General features: G+C 42.7%; 1 protein-coding gene across 1 annotated transcript; it reads left to right on the top strand.

The window, feature by feature from the left end:
- Window positions 1-1257: 1257 nt before the first annotated feature.
- On the top strand, window positions 1258-21955 carry TAF15 (TATA-box binding protein associated factor 15). The gene is made up of 16 exons (XM_040082326.2): window positions 1258-1357; window positions 4928-4964; window positions 5787-5835; window positions 6022-6112; window positions 6191-6308; window positions 8839-9122; window positions 9954-10068; window positions 16465-16499; window positions 17154-17186; window positions 17690-17799; window positions 18337-18466; window positions 19744-19833; window positions 20862-20946; window positions 21031-21116; window positions 21212-21314; window positions 21597-21955. Exons 1-16 carry the CDS (start codon window positions 1348-1350, stop codon window positions 21634-21636), a joined length of 1416 nt encoding a protein of 471 aa, XP_039938260.1. The 5' UTR covers window positions 1258-1347; the 3' UTR covers window positions 21637-21955.
- Window positions 21956-23849: the final 1894 nt, after the last annotated feature.

Here is a 23849-nt window from a genome sequence, read left to right as displayed (position 1 = left end):
TCCACATCTCAGCTTCGAAGTTTTTGCTTGGGACCATAGCACAGATCTATCAGCAGGCAGAACAGACACATAAGCCTGAAACTCTCTCTGAATTAATTCCATTTTCCACTTATGAGAAGCCTTCAGTCCTTGAGGAATGCACAAACACCGAGATGATCTACTCAGGGCAAAAGACCCGGCACGTCCCCTGCTAGGGAGCATTGTTTGGGATCTGCCCTAATCCCAACATTGCATGGGCAGCCTTTGTGAGTCCCACAGAAAGGCTCACGGAGCAGTAGAAGACATTGTGGCTGGAGAAGATGAAGTTTCTCAAGGAGAAACCTAAACACAGGCAGGGAGATCAACCTCTCTCTCTCTCTTTTTTTTTTTTTCCTTCTTTAATTAATCATTCCAGTCACTGCTTGTTTTGCAGAAACTTATTTTCGGCTGTGGCAGTGGGATTTGCCTCCTGCTGCTACGCCCAGGAGGGAAAGAAACGACCCAACTTCTCTGCAAATCTGCTCAAACCATTCCGCTGAAACCAGAGAAAGCTCCTCACTGTCTTTAAAATTAAAAAAAACGAGGTTAAAACTTCACTGTTCTCTGGATGCATGTGCAGACTGTCCCTAGACAGAGAGGTGCAACTGTTAACTTCCCAACTCTCACAAGAAGGTAGTCTGATGTGAAGCAAGAAATACAACTTCTAAAAATAATCAGAATAAATACTCAACGTTGCTTTTGCTGTCTTCTCAATTCATCGCTCTTCTCTTTGAAGCAAACCCTCATGTTTCACAGAAGTGGCTCCCAAGATCATGACCCCCTCCCTTTCTTTGGAATACCATTCTCCAAGTTGATATTTAGCTTTTTAGGATACTCAGAAACGCTAACAAACCTTTTTTACTTTTCTTTAGGACCCAGATTTTGGATGTTTTCTCTAACTCCATTCAGCATCTGCTACAAATGGTGATGCACAAACGGGGTACTGAGAGGAACAGGGGGGCCGCTGGTGAGGAAAGCCGGGCGTGCAACCCCTTCATTTCCCTCTGCGCACCCTGACGATGCCCGGCACGTTTATTAATTAAATTAATTTAATCCTTTAACGCGATCCCCGCTGTGCCCGCACAGCCTGGCACCCCCTCCCCTTGGTACAACCCCACCCCCCGTGCCCGCCGTACCTTGGCACGGCCCCGCTCACCTCCCGTCCCTCCCCGCTTCCCCAGCCAGTGGTAGGCGCCGCGCGCGCTGATTGGCCGCCCGGCCCCGCAGTCCGCGCGAGCTGCGGGTGCCTCAGTGTGCGCGCGGCCGGCGCGGCGGGCGGGTCGGTCCCTGCGCTCCTTCCGCTCCTTCCGCTCCCTCCGCGCCGCCGCCATGGCTTCGGGTAGGTGCCGCCAGCCCCGCCGGGCTCAGCGGGCAGCGGCGGCTCCGCTTCCCGCCGCCGAGCGCGGGCGCGGTGGGGCGCGGGAGGGCGGGCGGCGCGAGCGCCATGTGGCGCATGTGGGAAAGGCCGCGGCCATGTTGCGGGGGACGCGCCCGCTTTTTCCCTTCACGCCCCCCCCCCACCACCACCCCCTGCGCTCGGTGAGGGGGAGGGGAGCCACGCCCCCGCCGGTGGCCCCCGTGGACACGCCCCCTTCGGCCGAGGCCACGCCTCCTCCCCTGGGAGCCCCGCTGCGCGAGCCGCTCGGGTCACGCCCCTTTAGGCGCGGGGGCGTGGCCTGGCGGGCGCGCCCCCCACCCGTGTCGCAGTGGGGCGGGCGTGGGGGCAGGGGCCCTATGGGGTCTTGTGCTCGGATAGTGCGTGGGGTGCAGCCCCTCCTTTTGGGGTCCAGGCCCCCCACCGCATGTGTGTCCCCCATTGGGCTGTGCTACAGCTCCCCAGTTTGAGGTCTGGACCCCATCTTGGTTCATACTTTCCTGTGTGGGCTCTCCTGCCTTGGGTCATGTACATCCCGTGTGTGGGATCTGGGCCCCATTTTGGTTCATGTCCCCCACTGTAGGCTCCCCCACTTCTGGGTTGTGTACCCTTCCCGCTAGTGTGAGATGGAAGCTGCCTCCTTTTGTGTCACAGCCCTTCCCCTGTGTGAACCCCGACTTTGGGTTGTGGTTTTCCCCCCACACCGCATCCCGGTGTGGGATGTGGATCACCTTCGGGTCGTGCCCCTCTCCATAGCGTGGTTTGCGTGCTCCCCCTTTGGATCTGCACCCCCATGGAATGCAGGCACCCCCTCCTTTGGCTCTTGCCCCTCTGGCATGGGAAATGCCCTCCCCACCCCGCAGCAGGGGAGCCACCTTTGTGTCCCAGTGTGTGCTGCCTGTGCTGTGCACTCTGTGTTCTCTTCACACAGATGGGGGGACTTCACACCCCCTGCTGTGGGCTTAAAAAACCGCCCTGGGCTGGGATTGTTTTCCAGCGAGGGTTTAGTTTAGCACAGAAGCAGGATCCGCTCTCCCGGGTGACCTGACACAGCCCAGCTTCTCCTGGGGCCTGTCCGAGCACAATGTGCAGTTTCTTCATCCCCTTTGAGGGGATGGTTGGCTCGCCCTGTGAAGCCTTGGATAGGTGTGGACATTCGTGTACCCCGGAGAGGGAGGAGGAATTCCAAGGCTGGCCGTGCTTTGTGGAGTGAGCCGTGTTTTATTGTGGTCGAGCCATTTTGGCGTTGTCTCGTGCTGCGTGTGTGTGATAGACAATACAAACAAAGCGAGGGCTGGTAAGGGAATCCTTTCATTCAAGCAGCACTTATGAACCAGGAAAAGGAAATGTGTCCAAAGGTACTAAAATGAGTCCAAATCACGATTTCTTTCTGCTAAATGAGTAAACCTTGGCAGTAAACTACATCCACTTTCCCCCCATTTGTCAGCTACTGACCAGTCAAACCACCCGAATGTCTCCTCTGTTTTTAGTGATGCCCAAACATGAGGTTCTTTTTCTTTGGAACATACTGAGAGGCAATGCTGCTTCTTAATATGAATTACTTCATAAGAGAACCTCAGTTTTCAAATGTACACAGCAGATTGTTCTGTCTTGAGGGGAATAAACCCCCTCAGTAGTGCAAGGTGATTAGGCTGCTGTGTCCTACTTCATCAACAGGAAATCTTTCCATGGACTTTCAAACATTAAAAAAAAAATCGTAGGAATTTCCAGGATAAACTGTTATTTCCAAAAATCCTTACACACTCTTGTTCCCGTTGAGCCCACAAAAATAAATCGATCCCTAAGAGGTCCAGGAGAGGATGTAGAAAAATGTATAAATAAAGGAAATTCCTCTGATTGCATGTTTGCATATTTTACAGGCTCCTTATCTGGTTGCTTTCAATTTTTTTTTTCCAAAATGTTGTGGTTTGGTGGAAGTTTGTTAAGGAGAAGCTAAGGAGATTAAATGCAGTTCTTAAATTCATAGTTACATCCTTACTCAAGAATTTTCTGATACAACCATTGATATTCTTTAATTAGCAGCATTAATGGCATATAAATGTTTAGCCACAACCATGTTTCACAATGTGGTTCCCTATTTAATAGTAATCTTTGTGGTAATTTAGATGGAAACTGTGTAAAAAATTTACCTTACCCCTTAAAAACGAACTTGAATTGTACCTCTACATTGGGTTTTTATTTGCTTTTCAATATGAAAAAGCAATAAAATATTTGTGTAGCAGAGCAAAACAGGAGAAATTCACATCTTAAGTGAAAGTGCTTTGTAGGATGTGAAATGTAGCCTCCTTTCGTCTCATCTTAGCGTTTGGTTAATGTTTCTGTTACAGAATACGACATTTGATACTTTGTGTTGCTTCGAGATGATACTTTTCCATTAAAAACGCTGCTTTGTGTCTGGGTATCTCGGGTGGTAACCCCCATCTCACATCCATCACCTCAGGTGATGCCCTCATCAAAGCTCTGGTTAAGCGTCTGTGCAGCCACTGGCAGGATTGGATTTATAACCTGCTGAGGGAGGTATAATGAGCAGATTCAGCAATCTGATGAGTGTTTTGATTGGAAAATGGTTGCAGTCATTTATGACATTTACCCTGCCTTGTAATTAATTCTCATTGTCAGCGTTTTAGGCGCTTCTGGGGATAGAGGCTGGAGAGAGGTTGTGGGGGAAAGGGTGAAATTGGGGATGAGAAGTTCCTGATAGATTTTATTAGACCATGGCACAAGGGTATTTATACAAATCCTTGGAGTGATTGAATAGAAAAATTGCAGGACTTATCCAGAATGTTTGAGTTTTGACAAGAAGGTGGGGATTTCAAGCATACTGAGGCTCCTGCCTAGGAAGCGAGATGGATGGAAGCTGAGCAGTGCAGAGGCTGGAGGGGCACGGAGCAGAGAGGGCTGTGAGGAACCTCTGCAGAGCTGGGGTTGGGATGGACGTGAGGCTGATGGAGCAGTGTGTGTGTGTTCTGTGTGCTGCATCTGTCACGTGCTGGTGAGCTCTCAGCTGGGTTTTTCCTCTTGCAGTGTGAGCAGAGGGAAGTGTCGTGGCTCCTCCAGGCCTGATTTTTCATCTCCCATTCTGCCTGCATTTGTGCCCTTTAGCTCAGCGGAGCTTTCTTAGAGCATCCCAAAAAGGGGTTCAGCTGCACTGACCTACTTAGTTTTGCTTGATTAATTAAGCTGCTGCATTCTGCTCATTGATGATGGCACTCGATAGCCATTAGAGGGGCTGTACAGTTCTGGGTATTTGAGAAGACTCCTTGAAAATAGAATTCAGTTCCTTCAAAAGGGACGTTTCCAAGTTTGTTGTGTCCCCCACACCCTGTGCGGCTGTCATTCCGGTCTTAATATTTTCTCCTTTGTTAATAAAGAGGAAGCTTCATTCTGCAGGGTTAGTAGTTGTAATATCCAGTGTACTTCAACCTTTCTCTCTCTCCCCAAATTTTCTCCTCTAGTAAGTAGAGACTAAAATGTTCATTGGAAATTCTCAATATGACTTATTTCTTTTTCTAGATTCCGGAAGTTACAGTCAGTCTGGGGGCCAGCAGAGGTATGTGAGGATTTTTGTTTCACTGTTAGCAATTACATCTGCAAACGAAAGGACCAATTAGTATTCCCAGCATGATGACTGATTGTTCAGGGTAGAGTATTGATGGGTTTTTTGAATTAAGGATGCAGAAAGCTTCACCTAGGCCTTTCTCAAGATGTCTTCTGAAACAAGAGAAAACAGTCTGTATTCCTGAAAAGAAGACAATGATCATGTCATATAAATGGATGTAAATTGGAATGACATCTTGTAATAGTGAGAATTTTTGAAATACGTGAATATAGAGAAATACTTTTCATGTGACTGCATTAAGCTGTTCACTAAGATTTTAGCCAAAGGTTATGATATTCGTTATATGGCCCAAGGCTGCAGGGCATGTTTTAATCTGTGAGACAAGTGTTTTTATGGAATATAAAAACCATGGCAAATGCTGCCTGTGCTAATGGAGATCGTGAGGTTTTGGGCATGTAGCCCTGTCTGAGTTTGGGTTTGTATCTAAGTATGAGGAGTTTCAGCAAGTGCTTCTTCTGTCAGTTCATGAAAGCAGAATAATGAGTAAGTATAATATAAAATTACAGCAAACCCAGGTTTCATGTACTTAAAATTTATATTTGAAACACAGCAGAAATTAAAATAAGCTCTTCTGGCTTCTGACAGTCAACCATTAATCCATTGATGCAGTTTTAATGTGCTTGGAAATGCAGGACTTTGATTAAACACCTATTTTGGAACGGAGAGAAACTTAGAGATACCAAAAATACCTTTGCTTTCCAACCTGTGTGGAGGACACTCTAAGCATTTCCTAAATGCATTTTTCTCTTCCAGCTACTCATCCTATGGCAATCAGAGCAGTCAGAATTATGGACAAGGACAGGTATGTTGGAAAAAAAACACTGTGGCTTTCAAAGCAGATGTTCCTTGAGTGAAAGTAATTGTTCCTGGGCCAGGAAGAATTCCAGTCTCAGCTGTGCTTGATGTTTGCAGTTGTGTCTAGCCAAGGAAAACTGTAATTTACTGCTGTGGAAGTTACACTTATTTGAGTACATTCTTGAAATTACAGGGATATTCTGGTTATGGGCAGAGTGGAGACAATTCCTCCTATGGACAGAACTATGGAAGCTATCATGGGAACTATGGACAGAATCAATCAGGTTTGGCTAGCTTGTTACATTCATTGGCAGGATTTAAAAGGTGAATATTGACTAAAAATTTTCTTCCTCGATTTCCAGGTTATGGACAAGATTCCCAGGGGTACGATGACGAATCCAGTTTTGAAAATCAGAATCAGAGCTCATACAACCAGCAGTCCTATGGCAGCCAGGGGCAGCAGAAAGGGTCATCCAGAGGGTAAGGAAGCCGAGTTTACCAGTGTCTAGTTAAAGTATTGTCTAGTAGTTGTGCATTCTTAACTAGAGCTGTAACGTATTTCTTGCTAACGTTGCTGAGAAAAAGACAAATATTTGAAGATCCACATCCTTGAAACATTTTTACTGTCTGAAAGGACAGGAGGTACAGGAAGAATATTTCTTTATGTAAGGAGGATGGGTGAAGTTGTTTTGAAGTCAAGCTGTATGGGGACATACACTTTAGAAAGCCTTTGAATCGTGGCTACAATGAAGAATGGACTTGGCAGAGTGTTTTGATTAGGAGAAAGACCTATTAAATCCCTCTCCAATCACATTCTTTTGTATAAACTTACAGTGCTCTTTTATTAACTTCAAATAAGCTCTTAGCAAGGGAACTCAGCTGCTCTCAGATTGCAGGCTGCTTATCTGGCTCAGAATGCCTTTTCTTGAAAGAGAAAGGATTCAAAAATGTAATTTAAGAATTACATTTTGGTTTTCCAACTCAGCAGAGTTCTCAGAACATCGTGGGTTTATATCCTCATCGGGAAATTAAATGTGCACATGCATGCTGCACTCTGCTATTACAAATGTATTTTACTTGTGATGTTGGATTGGATTCAGTTTCAGGAGGATTAATGATACAGCTTTGAAAATATGTTGGAAAATGCAACCTAACTTCCCAGAATGACTTAAAAGGCCACTTAATGCTAGAATACCTTCACTGTCTACTTTCCAGGCTTGGTGCCTCCACCCCGAGGTTACTGCTTGTGTTAGAGCTTTGCTGAGGATCATGTGACCTCTTTTAGATACTTTCTTGAGTGCTAAACCTCATTCTTGTGTCCAAGGTCCAAATGATTTTGTGTTTTTTTGCAAGGTGATGAAACAGTCTGGACTTGAGCAAACTCTACTTGGTTTCTGGTTTTGTAGTTCTTATTATAAAACATTTAATATTAAAAAAAAAAAAAATCTTAATCTCTCAGCAATAGGTGCTTTCACTCAGATTTCATTTCTGCTTCCATAACGAAGGCAGGTACACAATTTTAAGTTTTGTTTTGCTTTGTTTCCTGAGTATTTCGTTAGAGCTGTACAGAGGTAATAATGTAGTTTTTAACTCTGTAGTTGTCCAGTAGAATAAAAATACATCACGTAGGTTCTCCAGCAAGTTGTCATCTAGAAAATGAAGAAAAGACCTTGAAGGGAAGCTTCTCACTCAATGTAGGGTTGTAACAAATAAGGAGAAGGTGGCAGCTTTGAAGAGGGTGGCCACAAAACTGTAGCTGTCACATCCTAGAGGAGGGAAGACAGCAAAGAGTGGATGCTTTCAAAAATGCTTCCTTTGCTGGTAAAGGTGCAAAGGCTAAAGCAGAGCTGACTTTCTTGAGGTGAAGATAATAACAAAAATCTTCACAAGCTGCTTACTACTGGGATTAGCAAGGTTAAAGCTGAGATCTAGGCTAGAAGTGGGGGAGAGCAGATTAAATGGTATTTACACAGATGGGATATTTTGGGATTGGTTAAACCCAATGCACTGGATCTGAAAGTGCTTTTAAAAGCTGGTGGAAACTTTCTGGAGGTACTTGTATTTTTTTCCCTTTGAGATACTTTCACTAGCAAGTAAGATTGCCAGAGACTGGAGAATGGCAGATCCAGTGCCTCATCTTTTGAAAAAGGGTAGAAACAGGGAGGGGGAAGAGAAGAAAAGGTGGCAGAAGTCAGAGATTCTTTTCAGTTACTGAAAAAATAAGACAGCTAAGGCACAACTAAGTACCTGGGGGGAAACAAAGGAATGAGTAACAGCCAATGTTCCCTGGATGCAATTTATTTCTCATAAATCTATATTATGCCTTGCCATGAAAAGCTAAGAGAACTATTCTCTCATATATCTAGATTTTCAAAATACTTCAGTTTCTAGTTCAGATGCTGAAGTAGCTTAGGCAAGTGTGGTGTAGGTGAGATTCCCTTGTGGTTGCTCTAAAGTTATTAATCTTAATCTTAGAGAAGATTTATGACTCCCTGATGCAATGTAGAGCTGCATTGTGTGGGAGTATCCTGGATGTGATAGGGGTCAGTGTTTCTGATGAGGGTTTTTGGGATAGTGTAGATGGCACTGAAGTGAGAAGTACCACAGGTATGTTACAGGCCACCAGAACAGTTAGAAAAATTCCTGATAAATTGTAGAATGCCCAGAAAAGAGAGGCTGCAATTCAGTGAAAGCAAAATGTTGGGATTTTTCTACACAGCAAGTCTCAGCTGCACTGTACAGCATGAGCACTGGGGCTCTGCCCTGTGGGTCCAGAGGGAAGGATTTGGTGTTTAGCAGGTCACAGGCTCTCCATCAGCCATTGAAGGTACTGGGAGAGGGGGAAAAAGCAAGTGTTGGACTGGGACATGTGAGAGGAGTGATGCTCCTACGTTATGTAACGAGAGAACTGCAATTAGGACATTTTAGCAATGTCGTGAATTTACAGCTGTTAATTTGCTCTCTATTCCGTGAACATTTAGCTATTAATTCAAATTCTGTTTGTTTTAAGTGGAAGAGGCTCTTATGAACAAAAGTCAAACTATGGTCAGCACCAAAGCTCTTACGACCAGCAGTCAAGCTATGGACAAAACCAAGACTCTTATGACCAGCAGTCAAGCTCCTATGACCAGCAGTCGGGCTATGGCCACCAGGGCTCCTATGACCAGCAGTCAGGCTATGGCCACCAGAGCTCTTATGACCAAAAGTCAGGCTATAACCAGCACCAAAGCTCCTATGGCCACTCCCAGCAATCCTACCAGTCTCAGAAGGGAAGCTATAGCCACAACAGCCAAGGTAAAATTCGCAGCTTGAGTTCAGTATTGGCTAATAAAATTGAGCAGAAGCTCTGTGAAATGGTTGGGTTTCCTTCTGCAAGCAGCTGATTTGATGAGTGGTTGAATTCTTTTCCATGTTGATATTCTTTGGGGGTGTTTTATTTGTTAAGACTTTCAAAGCATTATATGGAGATTAAAATCTCTCGGGGTACCAAAATGGTTGCATTTAGGTATGTTAGAACAGCCTTGCAGAGCCTCAGTCCGTCAGTTCTGCAAATTCTAGATGGATTTTTTTTTTTCCCCAAGCTATTTTGAACCCTCTTCCTGCATGAGGGTGACATGTCTTGATCAGTCATGAAGAGCTTTTGCACTTCACATTCCAGCGTTACGCTGTGTAGGTGAATTGCGAGATAGAAGGAGAGGTTTAAGATGAAGCCTTTTTTTTTGGCATAAACTTCGCACCAGCACCACAACCCCCTCTATTTATCCTTGTTCTGTCTTCAGTGATGTCTTTTGCAAGCTGGGAGGGCTGTATGGAAGTCCAATGGAAAATATATTTTAGACAAGATGAGTTTAATGTTTGGTAAATGGAGTGTAATCACAGAGTGTTTTCTACATTCTGATGTACTCAGTGACCCTGGAAGCCAAGGGAGATAGTGGAGCAAAGTTTGGTTTGGTTTGTTTTTCCCTTTTTGGCACAGAGCATGTCAGAGAGATTTAGGAGTTGCTACATCTCAGATGTAAATGGCAGAGTTAATGAGGAGGAGGTGGGAATTCCAGGGTGTGAATTTTCACTGTGCTGCAGTTTGCTCTACAATTGACTCGTGTTTGGTTTGACTCATTCTCCCAGATGATCGCCGTGAAAAGAGCAGGTATGGAGAAGATAATAGAGGATATGGCGGGTCACAGGGAGGAGGTAGAGGGGGATATGACATGGATGGAAGAGGTCATATGTCTGGATATAGGTAAGTGATCTCATCCCAGTGCCTGCAGCTCCTTACCCTTGTTTCCTATTATTTAGCGGGTTTCCATTTTTGTTTATTATATGTCTATTCCTAAGGTGGTTCAGGTTTAGATTTCCAAAACTGAAAGGTTTCTAAAATTCAACCTTTCTGCAGTGCACAGAAATAAGTTTTGCCTCGGGGAACAGCTTTTAGATTCACATAGATTGAGACCAAGCATTTGATTGTTTTGACACAGAGCTGCATTTTATTTGCATGAGTTGCAATACAAAAACTGCCCCAGCCCATCTCCTGTTTTCAATGATGAGAAAACCAACAGCCAGTGATTGAGAAAAATGTATAAAATTCATACCTCAGGTAGCTCACATTTTACCAGGGAAGTGTTTTGACCTTGAATAATTTAGTTGTAACATTACTTGCTCTTTGCTGCTTCTTTTTTCAGTTTTAAACTTCTATTAAAATACACATCTTTTATTATTGATTTATTTGTCAGTCTAAACACGTTTATTTTGGGTAGATCTGAAATACTAACAATGCTGTCGCCCCTTTCCCCATTGCCTTAGGCCCTGTACTGTCAAGAAAATTTATGCACATATTTAATTCTGTGCTTGCAGATGATTTCATGCAGAGGTCTGCAATTGGGACCTTGGCTTTAAAGCCTGCTGAATTAAACATATGACATATTATTTATTAATAACTCACACAACTGGCTCCCCTTCCTGTCCCTCTGAATGGCTGGAGGTGCAGAGGGCTCACTGATGCAGGGCAGGAATGTTGAAGCTTCCAGAGAGCTTTGAGGTGTTGCTTGTCAGCACCACTTACCCTTCAAAAGGCTGCACAGCTCTGGGTTATTCCTAAACTCCTGAGGAAAAACTCTATAATTACACAGTGTTTTCTGTCGGAACTGATCTGATTTAAATAAAATAGTCCACCACTTGGTTACTTTTAAAGGTATTTATTTTTAAATCATATTTAAAATCTGTCTGCTTCTGAGATGCTCCTAAATTGTACTTAGTGGCTTGTTTATAATGATGTGGGAGGGTCTTAGCTCTTCTGATTAGGTGTGGTAGCACAATTAGAAAATCATATTAGTGTCATTTTATGTTTGCTGGGGGTTTATGTAATATAAACTTAAAGCATATTTTTCTGTAATATTTTTCTAATAAACACAAATTTATATACTATAAATAAACATACTTAACAAAGAATTTTCTATAATATATAGTACCTTGCATAGAACAAAAATAACAAGCAAAATAATTTCTAAGTTAATTTTAATTTTCAGTTAAAACTGAACTTTTTTAAAGAAAAAATTAGATTTTCTTTGTGGATGAGGATTTTCCATATTCCTGTGATAAAAACTGGGTTTTTTAAATAACTTTATAGCCGAGCCCTTTCCAATAATCGCAATGAATGTGAGCTTCAAAAAACACACTGCTGATAGATCCTGTCACTTTAAAACAAACTTGGGTCTTTGCAAGATGAAGTCAAATGTGTTAATGTCTGAAAGTAAAGCCTCTTGCCATATTTTTCCAAAATGTAAGGAAACTTTTGCTCGCACATCCGTGTAGATCGTGGAGCTTCACTGAACTGGGAAGCCAAAAGAAGGGAAAGAGGGGAAGGGAGTATGAAGAAGTGGAGGAAAATTCAGGGAATTGGGAAGGCATTTATTAGGAATTCTGTCTGCTTCTGTTAAGTAGTGTTGGCTTTAATGGTATTTTTTGTGGAAGTTTTCTGGAACTACAGTGTCATATATCTTTATTCAGTCTTTTTGCATAATTGTGACAGAGGATTCTCCTTCTGACATACGTATTTTACCAGACATGCTTATTAGAAAAGTCTAAGAGATTAAATTAAATAACAAACTCTATAATGAAGGAGAAATAACTTGTAATAAGGTAAGAAATCATGTTCAGTCCTGTGAAAATGTGGGGTTTAAGGGTAGGGATTCTTTGGGGGGGTTATATTCTTGGGTTTCTCTTATTTATTTATTTTTCGGGGGAAAATACCTGTAGGAATATCAGGTTGATCTTCAGTAGCCACCATTTTCAGTTGTTCCGGTCCCCATGAAAACTCCATAGCCATCAGGAGATAATTAAAAATCTTGTCTGCACAGATACTTTAATGATGCTGTAATCACAGAATTCCTAAATGATTTGGGGTTGGAAGGAACCTCAAAAATCATCTTGTTCCACCCTCTGCCATGGCCAGGGACACCTTGCACTATCCCAGGCTGCTCAGAGCTCCATCCAACCTGGTCTCGAACACTTCTGGGAATGGAATAATAACAATGGAGGCTTTGACTTTCATAGTGCTTAGAAAATAACATATAAAAATTGCTGCTTGATTTTTACAAAATAATATCAAATGTGAGACCACAATGAATGAATCTCTTGTTCTTAGCTAATAATAGTTCTTCCTTGACTGACATTTAGACACAGGGAGAACTTGATGCAGCTTTAGAGGTGTAGTTTTCTTCTGACAACCAGAAGGACTTGGACGTGTCCTGTACTCAGTGCTTTCATTTCTCTTTTGTGCCTGTGCAAAGTCACCCAGCACTGAGAAGAAAATATGTTTTGAGAAATTCCTGTTCTGATTTCTTAGCTGATATTAGTCCAGTAGAGAATACACATTTTGTCATATGTCAGAAGTTCACATTTTACTTTTAGTAACTTAGGGTTTCAGAATTATCCTTGAGATTTTTTTTTTTAATTATCTTGAATTGTATCTTTGGGGATTTTTTATAGAATTTCCACATCCTATTGTTTTGAAGCTTGAAAAATTGATTATCTCGCTAATTTTTATTCTGGCTACGAAGTAAAATATTTCCCTTTTCTTCATAGTAGAAGAGTGTCATCTTTTGGTTAGAAAACAGGAACAGCAGGCCTTGAGAATGCAGAGTTCTACTTTAAGATATTTACCCAAACTTTTTAAGAGTCCTCACCTGAAAAACAAGGAATTCCTGGTTACTGTGCCTGGGGACTGAATTGTTTTGGTTAAGACTAGAAGTGGGAAACTCAGGGGCAGACAAAGCAGGTGAGAGAAGCTTTGCTTTTGGCTCTGCTCACACAGACTGTGCTGGGAGAACCACAGACATGCAGTTTAGAAAGGATTTGCCATTGTGTTAGGATTTGTGATAGAAATCCTGGTTTTGCTCAGCATAGATTATTTTTTATCTCTTGTGCGGATTTACGGTGATCTGCTACAAACAAAAGCTACCTAGGCAGCTTAATTGTTGTGTCAGCTATTAGGAGTGGGAATTAGTGTGATATAAAGAAACTACAGCGTAGTGCAGATGTGTTTTACAAGTGTGGTTTGTGTTCAGAATTAATATTTTGACTTGTAACAGATATGCTCGAGCTTAGCCTTATGGAGACTTTGGAAAAATGTGAACAGAGGCAATAAATATAAGCAAGGGGAAAAAAAAACCCCATCTGTCAGTGACTGTTGGTGCACTAAATATTCCTTCCTTGTTTGTAAAATATGCTCTGAGGTGTTAGGGACACACTTGGTGAGACAGATACACGTTGGAGGCTGAAATTTGGTCCCTGAATTCTTAGTGCTGCTTCTGCCAGTATCTGATATTTATAAAACTGCATTTCTTGTGTGTTGAGCTCCCCATATCACCTGTACTTCAGTTTAAAGAGCTGCTCCCAGCTAGATTAAGCAATATCCAGATAAACTCCAGTTACAGACTAGTAGGGGATGATAAATCTGTGATTGAATATGGGGGAAAAAAAAGCAGCTGAGGACTTCTCTTTCATAGCAGCAAGTTCACACACTGAGTGGTGCCTTGTCACGTTCTGGCTGCCTGCAGTTCAGCCTCTTATTTATTATCTTAGTTGGTGGCACTGCTGAATTTTAACTGCCTGTTTCTAACATAGGATATTAAAGACTCCAGGATCCATCTGGTCACACACCTGAAGTGTGTGTGCAGGCTTGGTAAAGCAGTGAAATGCTGCAGTTGTATTTTCCACGTGTTTTGTGGCAATAATGTGGGAACTAATTCAGTTGCTGAGGTTGAATTTTGGGTCTCAAAGAGAGGTAAATGTGAGACTGTGGCATCAGCTGCTTGCAGTTTCTGTGTTTGACTTGCTGCAGGATATCTGCCTGATCCCAGGGAATCTTGGCTAGCTTTGCCCAGCAATTGCAGGAAGGTAACAAACTGCAGCTTCATAAATCACATACCAAATGCCACATAAAAATGTGGGAAAGCATTCATCCATCATCAAAAGTGTATCTATCAGCAGATTGCTCCAGATTTTTGTTGGGTTGGTCATGTGAGACTAAGCAGAAGACAACATGCTGAGGCATACTTGGGCAAAAACGTATTTCTGTAGACATTAATTAAAAAACTAATTAAAATTACTGATTGCACTCATTAGTGCAGGTTGCAGAACTGCTGTATCACAGAATTAAGGCATTGGACTGTGACTTCCTTTACATTTTCTATATTCAACTCCAACTTCTCAGGATTGTGGTGCACACATTTTTCACCCCAGCATCCCACAAAACCCTGGATGTGTTGATACAAACTTACTTTGTGTAAGTTTTTAGATTGTTGGGGTTTTCTAACTGCCATACACTTCCACATCAGAGAATATATTTGTTCTGGATATTGCTGTCCTGATGAGCTGGGACCATAATCTGGGGTTGGAAATCCTTCATAACATTTAGATGGTTGATATTATTCACTGTGGTTGTTTCTGAGTTAAAATCACAGGAAAACAGGCATCCCACTAAAAATTGTTATGTCATAATAAAGGGGGTTTTTTAGCTAAAGTGTACTGGAGATGGCAGAAAGGTATTTACAGTAAATTTTATCATCACCATTGTGGTTTTAATCATCAGTCCTGGAAAACAGCCTTGAGTAAAGACCAGCACTGATGCTGCATGTGAAATCTTTAATGAGCAGAGTGAATTAATGAATAAATGACACTGCATTTTAGCATTCAGATTTCTTCTGTGGAACAGCAATAAAATTTGCAGCAAAAATATATTTTAAGGAAAGTCCCAGTAAAAGTGTTATTACCTGTTGTGCCAAACTATCCCAGAATGTCAATCACCCTCCACAGAGTGTCTCTTAATCCAGATTTGATAATAACCTGTAGAAACCTTATTTGGTCCTCACTTTGGGCAGATTTTCTGTTAAGTATCAGCAGCTTCCATTTCTGACTTTGCATTTGCTGTAACAGATGGACAAAGTGCCAAAGAAATGACTCCCTAATTTTTACATCATTGCCTTCTGGTGGGTGCTTGTGTGCCCTGTTTGGACTCTGATGTGTGAGCAGACAGATGGAATTAACACCTGCAGTGATTTCTAATCACAAAGTGCTTTGGTGAAGAGGCACAACAGCTCCAGAGGCTGGAGATATTTCTCTGCAGCAGGGTTTGAGCTCACACTGCCTTCATCATGCTGAGAAAGCTCTTGGGATTAGGTGATCCAGCCTGATTTTGAGGTGGCAGCTTTGTCCCTCGGGACGAGGAGGACAAGGAGGTGTGAGATAGTCCTTCTGACATTTGGTTATTGACTTTCTGAAAAAAATTCCAGTGGTTGTATTTTTCCTAAAGGCTCTGAGTATTGATTATCTTGTGTTCATAACATGGATGCAATGAAAAATGCTGTTGTGAAAAATCCTTCCAGTATGAACCTTTCCAGTGGGAAAAAAAAAAAGAGTGAGGATTTGTTTTCGTGCACATAATTGGAGGTGTAACAACCTGTTTTAAATCCCCTTCTGACCTTTGAAAATTGATGTGTGTATTCTCTTAACTTGGTCTACATTTTGTGCCACAGGTTTCAGAATGAATGAAATAAAACTTCCCGGCCTCTGCTTTTGAAGCTCACATACACACACACGTTCTCTGTAATGCCAAGTGCTCTGCTACAGTAGGTCCCCACAGACCCTTGCTCAGAGAATGGCTCATTCTGCTAATTTATATCCCCTCTATTATGAATGCATAACAATAGAGATTAATTTTAGCTCTTTCAACTTCTAGGAAAGTACTAAAGTACTAATTTTTCCAAAGTAGCAATTACATCTGCAATTAAAGCCCACATTAATCTTCATGAAAACAACATTTTTGTTTTAAACCCCAGTTTTGAATAGCTGTTATTTTGGCTGATGGGATGGGAGAAAGTATTGAACCAACCACATGTGTATGGGTTAGTTTAAAATCCTCCTTAGGGTTTCTCTTCTCCAGTGCAGCACCCTGAGAGATTTTTTTTTTCTTTGTAATTTAATCTTTGAACATGAATGGGTAGTGAGGAGAACGTAGACATGGTGCTTTAGCTGCCAGACAGTAATTCTCAACTTGTCATCAGTTAACTGTAGATTGAGCCTTGGGCTCAGCACGTAGAGACTTAAGGAAGAAATCATTTCTTCAATTTTTCCTCTGCAGTGGTGGTGACCGTGGTGGCTTCAAAAATTACGGTGGTAAGTGCCGAGTATCCAAAAATGTTTCAGTGGAAATTCTTTATAAATCTAAAAGCCACCAATATCTTGTTACTATCTAGTAGAAGCATTATAGAGTTTTGGTGAGGCTGGTGTGTTCACGAGTTTTAATAGCCAAACTTGTAGCAATAAAAACTGGATTTCTGCTTTGTCAAATTGCATGAAAGAATTTGTGGAGACAGTGACGTTCACCGGATTATTTTTTTCTTTTTTTTTCTTTTTTTATTTTTTGTTACAAATGCTTCTTAGAAAGGTACTAGAGGTAGAAAAAAAAAAAATAGTGGGAAACTGCTTGGTGATGTGACAAGCAGCATTTGCAAGCCAACACCAGCACAGCATCAGTGTGGCAACTGCCACATGCTGCAAGTTAAAGAACACGTTAACGTCCTACAGACACCTTCTGTTGAACGTTTAAATCTAAATATTCTCTAAATCTCTGGTTAATGTCTTAGATCTTAGATGCATTGCATACATTCTTTGTATATTTTCTTGTTGCTAAAAAAGTCACTTGAATGTGTTGTGCTAAAAATAGTCTTCTTTCTTTCTTTCTTTCTTTTTTTTTTTTCTTTTTTTTTTCTCTTTTTTTTTTTTTTTTTTTTTTTTTTTTTTTTTTTTTTTGTCAAACCCGTATCATAGGTCAAAGGGATTATGGACCAAGATCAGATGCTGGTAAGGAGACAAGCCATGAGTGGGAGTGGATTGTAGCTCTTAGGTCACTGCTTTTAAAATGTTTGTCCAGAAAGATGGATGTGGCTGCAATTCCCATGGCTCAAAAGAAACCTAGCTAAAGCATGCCTTCCTTGAAAGAAATGTATTTAATTAATGTGCATGTGAATTTTTAGGTGTTTATGCAGCAAGTAAGAATTTCCTGATTAATTCTGAATGTGTTTGAGCCAAGCAGCTGCCTTCACTGCCATCATACTTCTGCTAAGCTTGTGTTATTTAAAACACACACTACTCTGTGTGAATGTTGGGTGTGAGGGAGGTCAGCTGCCCAGTGTACTCAGTTGATGGTGTTAACCTCAAAATTAAGCTCCTGCTCCTCTTTTATTTCACACAAGATGTCTCTGGGATTTCAGGGTCTGCTACTGGGCAGCACAGAGCCGAGCTCGAAATATTGCTGCAGTTTCTCCCGCAAAAACACATGGTAAATGTAGCTTAATTTTTCACAGATTCAGAGTCTGACAACTCTGATAACAACACCATCTTCGTGCAAGGACTCGGAGAGGATGTCTCAACAGATCAAGTGGCAGACTATTTCAAACAGATTGGTATCATAAAGGTATGTGAAATGAGAAATCTTGGGTCAGAAGGAAGGGAGCTGGTGGAGGTGCTGTACTGGAAATGTACTGGTGTCATTCAAGGCAGAATTCTCTCTTGACTCCCCAGCAGTTGTAGATAATATTTTATCTGGGTTCCCAGCTGACAGCTCATTTGTAAGCTGGCAGCACTCACACCTTTCTCCTGGTGACATTTAGATTGCTTTGTGTCTCTTCTTTAGTCTTTATAGCCCTGACACTCTACCCATTGTGCCACCCTCGTATTGCAGCACGAGTGCCTCTGTTCTGTGGCTGCTGCTTCTGGTTCTGCAATTCTAAATTAGGATTTTGTGCACTTGACCTTATTTTTTTGTTTAAAACTGGGCCCATCATTACTTCATGGAGAACAGCCAGTCATTATCCTTCAGTGAAATCCTTCTGTTTCTGCAGGCCAGCTCCAGGAGAATATTCTCACTAAAGATACTTAGTGTTACAGTTTATGCTCTGAACTGATTTCGCCAGTGTTTCTGCTATGCCAAGTGTACAACCTTTCTTTTCAGACCAACAAAAAGACTGGCAAACCCATGATAAATCTGTACACAGACAAGGATACTGGCAAGCCAAAGGGAGAAGCCACAGTATCTTTTGATGACCCTCCTTCTGCTAAAGCAGCAATCGACTGGTTTGATGGTGGGTGAGATTTACCTGTTCCTTTGGCTGTTCATGAATCTAACAGGCAGTGGAAGAAGCAAGTCAATTACCTTTCTGGAGCCCAAATGCTGCTATTTATGTAACTTTTGCCTTGGGTTTTTTGGTTTTGTTATCGAGGGTTTTGGTTAGGGTTATAGTTGGGTTTTTTCCTTAAACAAAGACTCTGTTTCATGGTTTCTCGTGTATATTGGATTTCTCTCATTTCATTAAACAGCAGATAGTGATTTAGACCAAAAATGAGCAGTGAAACTGAGGGTTTGGTGCTGTACTTCAGTCACCCATGCACAAGGTACGAGAGGTGTCACTTCTTGTTTGTGGTTTGTGTCACTTCTTGTTTAGACCAACAGAGCTGTAATCTGTGTTAGCAGCTGGAGGGACTCCCTGCAGCGTTGCATTGATATTTTTAGTGTTGTGGGAGCATTTTTAGAGTTTGGGAATGATTACGGCAATCTTGTGCTGAGTGTTCTGTATATACACAGTGAAGAACAAGGTTTTAAAATTACAGATTTATCCCAGAAATATATTGCTGTAAAACTTCTCAGACTGCAGGGAACACAGTGACACTCCTGTAGTAATAAACTCGAGGGGGTGAGGGAAAAATGCCTTCTGCTGTCACCTTGTGTGTTCACAGAATTTTAGTGATACTGGGTAGAAACAAAAGGTCATACTCTGCATCTGGTGGGAAATGATGCTGCTTAAAAAAAAATGGCGTGGCATGCTTGTGTGATGTTTGTATTTGCTAATAAAATGCAAATTGACATTTGTTTAAGAGGGTAAGGCAAATACGACTATATTAGGCACATGTGCAGTGCTGTTTGTCTGTGATAAACATTGAATCCATGAAAAACCCCGTCTCTGAAAACCATGAACTTTATTTAAATAGACTTGGGAGTTAAGTTTTGGGCTGGCTGTTGAGTGGTACAAAAGCCTTGTTGCCTTGGTGGAATTACAGACAGTTGAAACATCCAGACTACTTCTCCATGAGCATGGCCAAAAATCTTTTAGACATTCTGATGTCTTTAAATTGCAACTTACAAATCTTTAACCTAAAATATCTAGGTTTTGAAGAGTTTAGCAAGTACATCAGTGTTTCCTTCTCACCTTTGGACCAGTGCTTTCAAAACCAAGAGATTTACTGCAGCTTCCCTGTGTCTCAAGAGTTTTGTGTTCAGCCTGGGTGTGCAAGTGACTTCTGCTCTGCTGGGCTTGCTGCTGTGTTGTTGGGAGCTGTATTGATCCCTTCTCTCCTCCCACAGGAAAAGAATTCAATGGCAACGTTATCAAAGTTTCTTTTGCAACCAGAAGACCTGAATTCATGAGAGGAGGTGGAGGTGGCGGCCGTCGAGGTGGGACTAAAGTCTGTAGAGTCCTTGTTTTCGCACAGTTAAATGCATTTTCACTCTGATTGATTTATTAAAGAGAAGTTGACTTTGAAACAGTGATTCATCAAATACATGAGCCTTTGGGATTCTGCCAGGAGAGGGAGTAATAAGGATTGAACCCAGTTAAGTAAACTGAAATCTGTAATCTCTTCTGGACAGCACAGAATTTATGCTTTCCTTTAGAACTGGAAAGCCTCCAGATCTTGTCTCAGCGTTGCTTTTAAAGAGAAAGTGTAACAAGGATGTTGAACCGTACCAGCCCCATGTATATAGGGGGCAATTCCCAGTGAATGTTTGCTTGTTACAGTAAAGCCTTGAGATACTCTGTTTCCAGCTGGGATTAAGCAGGGTGCATAATTCAGCTGCTGCTGACTCGGAGCAGCAGTTAGATTTCTGATTCCTTTAATCAAAGCCGTATCAATCTCCCTGATTCTCTGCATGTGCAGTTTTGCCAGTAATCCACTGGGTATTCATTACCATTTTCCAGGAATCATGCTTTGGGCAGTGACTGTCAACACATTCTAGTTCGGAAATCAGGCAGTTCTGTAGGCTGATGAAAAGGATACTTCAGCAACTTCATTTGGTATAAAACTTCTAAATTTTGTGATGCAGAAAGCAAGAATGTTGTCTCTGTGCCTGTGTCAGAGGCATCCTGGTACTAATCCAGACAGGCTTCTTTTATTGTTGAATTTTTGTTCTGTGGCTAAGTCTGGCTGTAAGTAACTGATCTTATACCTTGTTAAGTCTTTCTGAAATTTTATTAATGCATGTAGTGGGTTTATATTTACCCAGTGGCAATTCAAGCAGATCAGGTTTCCCTTTACTGCTGAAAAAGAATTTATAATAAATAGAGGGAATATATTTGCATTAAACACTCCTTCCACCTGAAAGGTCTGTCTGTCACTTGGGGTCTGAAGGCAGTGACAATCTTTGATGCCTGTTTATCATGTGCAGTTCATAGAACTTTCTTCTGATTCTGACTTTGTCTGCAGGTTCACGAGGTGGCTATGGAAGAGGTGGGGGCTTCCAGGGTAGAAGTGGGGAACCCAAAAACGGTGATTGGGTTTGTCCTAACCCGTAAGTGTCATTTTAATCGGGATGGGGTGTTTCACTTGTGCCCCATCTTCACAGCTCAGTCTGGGGAATCCTTGTCTGTTCCAGGTCCTGTGGCAACATGAACTTCGCTCGCAGGAATTCCTGCAACCAGTGTGGTGAGCCCAGACCAGAAGATTCACGTCCATCAGGAGGTGTGCAAAAACAGCTACACCTCTTAAATGCTTAAAGCATTCATATCACCTGCATCTTTCTGAGAAAGCTGATGTACTTCCGTGTTTTTCCCCAGATTTCCGTGGGAGAGGTGGCTACGGAGGAGAGCGGGGCTATCGAGGGCGCGGCGGCCGAGGCGGGGACCGGGGAGGTGGCTACGGGGGCAAAATGGGAGGAAGGTAAGAGCAGCCTTTGCCCTTGCTTGGCTGTGGGGTTGATAGGGGCTGTGGGAAAAAGGTTGTTTATGTACGAGCACAACGGCCATGAAAATATTAACTACAAACAGGAGCTTCCAGAGGGGATCGCTCCATCCGGCTGTTGAGTTTTGTGAATGTTTCTGGATGGGCTCTCTATAAACACAGAGCAGCACACAGACGTCATCGTAGAAGTGTTTGACTGAAGGGACTGTTTGTTATTTGCATCATTTGTTACTTGCTTAGAACCTTTTCTTTCCTTTCCAGAAATGATTTCAGAAATGATCAACGCAACAGACCATACTGAAGACCACTGTGAATGTTTTGTTTGTCTTCTTGATGCGTTTGATAGTGAAATTGCCTGCAGCTTCACCCATGGCCTCTTTCGATAGTGGAATTGAGTGAAACTAGATTTTTATTTTGGTGGGAGGGATTGGGGTGGTTTGGGAGGATTTTTTTTTAAGCAAGACATTGAAATTTAATCCTAATTTCCACATTCTCTCTTCTTCCCCTCCCCATACCTTTTCAACAGGCCCTAAGAAGGAAAAAGATAAACTGTAAAATATTGCCAAAATATGAAGTGTTTTGTAATACAACAATAAATGCTGATTGTTTTATTTGTGAAATCCTACTATTTCACAATTACTTGAGTTGCAAGCATTTCCTTACATATTCCCAGTGTTCCTGTGGTATGACTTAAGCAGTAAATAGGATAAGGCAGTTGTTTGGAATGGCACTGCAGCTCTGAGCCGAGCTCTGTGTGTTCACAGAATCTGCAGTCAGGTCGGTGAGGAGCCTCCTTGCAATCCATATCCTCTCTCCTGGATTTGCAGACTCGTCCCCTGCTCCTTTTTCCCTCCAGTGGTGCCTGCAAACCTGCTTTGGTTGCCCTGCACCCCGAGGGGAGCAGGCAGACAGCAGTGAGTGTGTTCTGCTGTTGCCAGGGGGCAGATCAGCTCAGAATGCAAGGTGGGATGGCTTAAAAAAAAAAGTGATTGGCTGCATCTTGCTCTACTTGCTGCTTTGGGAGTGTGGGTGATGGAAACAAGCGTTGTGTGCAGCTGCTGCACACAACAGAGGTCAGATCAGGTGAGGTTCAGTAGGTGCATTGTGAACATTTGGGATTCAGCACTGCAGCTAAGGGTGAGGAAGGAAGGGAAGTGAATTATCCCTCCTGCTCAGATAGGTCACTGCAGAGAGGAGCAGTCTGAGAAGGTGGCACTGCCCCAATCTCTGCATCACAGGCCTTTGAGGGAGAACCTCTGGCTGTCCAATATTGCAGTGGGCAGCACTATAAATACAACTTCTTGGAGTCTGTGATTACAACTGGGCATAGAGCTGGGCTCTGTCTCACTGAGAAATGGACAGAAATGGCTTTTGTTAAGGTTTATGAGCCTCCTCCCCAGCTTGGTGTGTATTGATGGTCATGGTAGCAGAGTTCAAATCAGCATTACCCAGGGTTGGTAATTGGTGAATGCTGGGCCTTTTTCAGGTTTCTCCTGGAAAGCATCTGCTCTGTTAGAAAAGGCATTTGTCACAGATTCTGGACAGCTTGTTCCTCTTAAAACAGTGGAATTCAAGGTATATATGTACTAGTGACAGTATAAAATCCAATGTATGACATGTGAGGGTTCAGAAGTTGATGAACTCGTTATCTGTTGCTTTGCTGGCCTGGAGAAGTTGGATGCTGATGGTTTTGAAGCTGGAGTTGCTGTGGAGGGAAGAGGCTAGAGGGTGCTCTTGTCCATGGTTTTGCTGGCAGAGGCAGGAGTGGTGCCAGCTGGATGGGATGGAAGGAAAGCAGGAATCAGCTGCTGAGAACAGCCTCGGTATCCCCGCTGAGGTTTGTTCCCCAGCAGAACTGACACCTTGCACTGCACAAACAGCTCCTGAGGTGCAGCTGGAGCCCTCCCAGTGAGCACAGGATTGGGAATGGCTGAGCTGAGCAAAACCCAGGGCTGGTGCAGCATTACCCCACTGCTCCCTGCAGTTCCCTGGTGGGGTTCTGGCTTTTTCCCTCCTGGGGAAGGGCTTGGTGGTTCAAACAGCTGGTGCTTCCAGTATTGGGAGCTACAGTTGTAGCTGCCTTTAATGCCAGCTCAGCTTCCAACCCTGCTTTCTCCCCCTAGGCTAAGAGCACTTTCCTCTTCAGTCACTGCCCAGAATTCCCAAGTAGATGAGTCTTCAAGTGAGGCACAAAACTGGAGCTTTTCCAACCTGGCAGTGATGCTGGGCTCTTGTCTTGTTTATGTTCTGTTCTGCACTGGGGCAAAACAACCTGAGTTCTTGCATGGTTTTTAAAACACCTGCTTGGTCTTTCAGAAAATCAGCAGGACAGAGAAACTGTACTGGCCGGATGGGTTGTTTTACTTGCCTTTGGTGCAGTGAGAGTTAAATCAGCTCAGAGAGGCCTGGGAAGATGTTCTGTAAAGAATATAAACCCAGGTGATGGTTTAAATACGTCATTGCCCTCTGACCACTTCTGCCAAGTCCTTTGGTCCTGCAGGTTTTCCCCCCAGC

The sequence above is a fragment of the Hirundo rustica genome, chromosome 19, assembly GCF_015227805.2.
Source record: "Hirundo rustica isolate bHirRus1 chromosome 19, bHirRus1.pri.v3, whole genome shotgun sequence".
Lineage (NCBI taxonomy): Eukaryota > Metazoa > Chordata > Aves > Passeriformes > Hirundinidae > Hirundo > Hirundo rustica.
The sequence above is the reverse complement of the archived record's forward strand: the minus strand, read 5'-3'. Positions and strand labels throughout refer to the sequence as shown.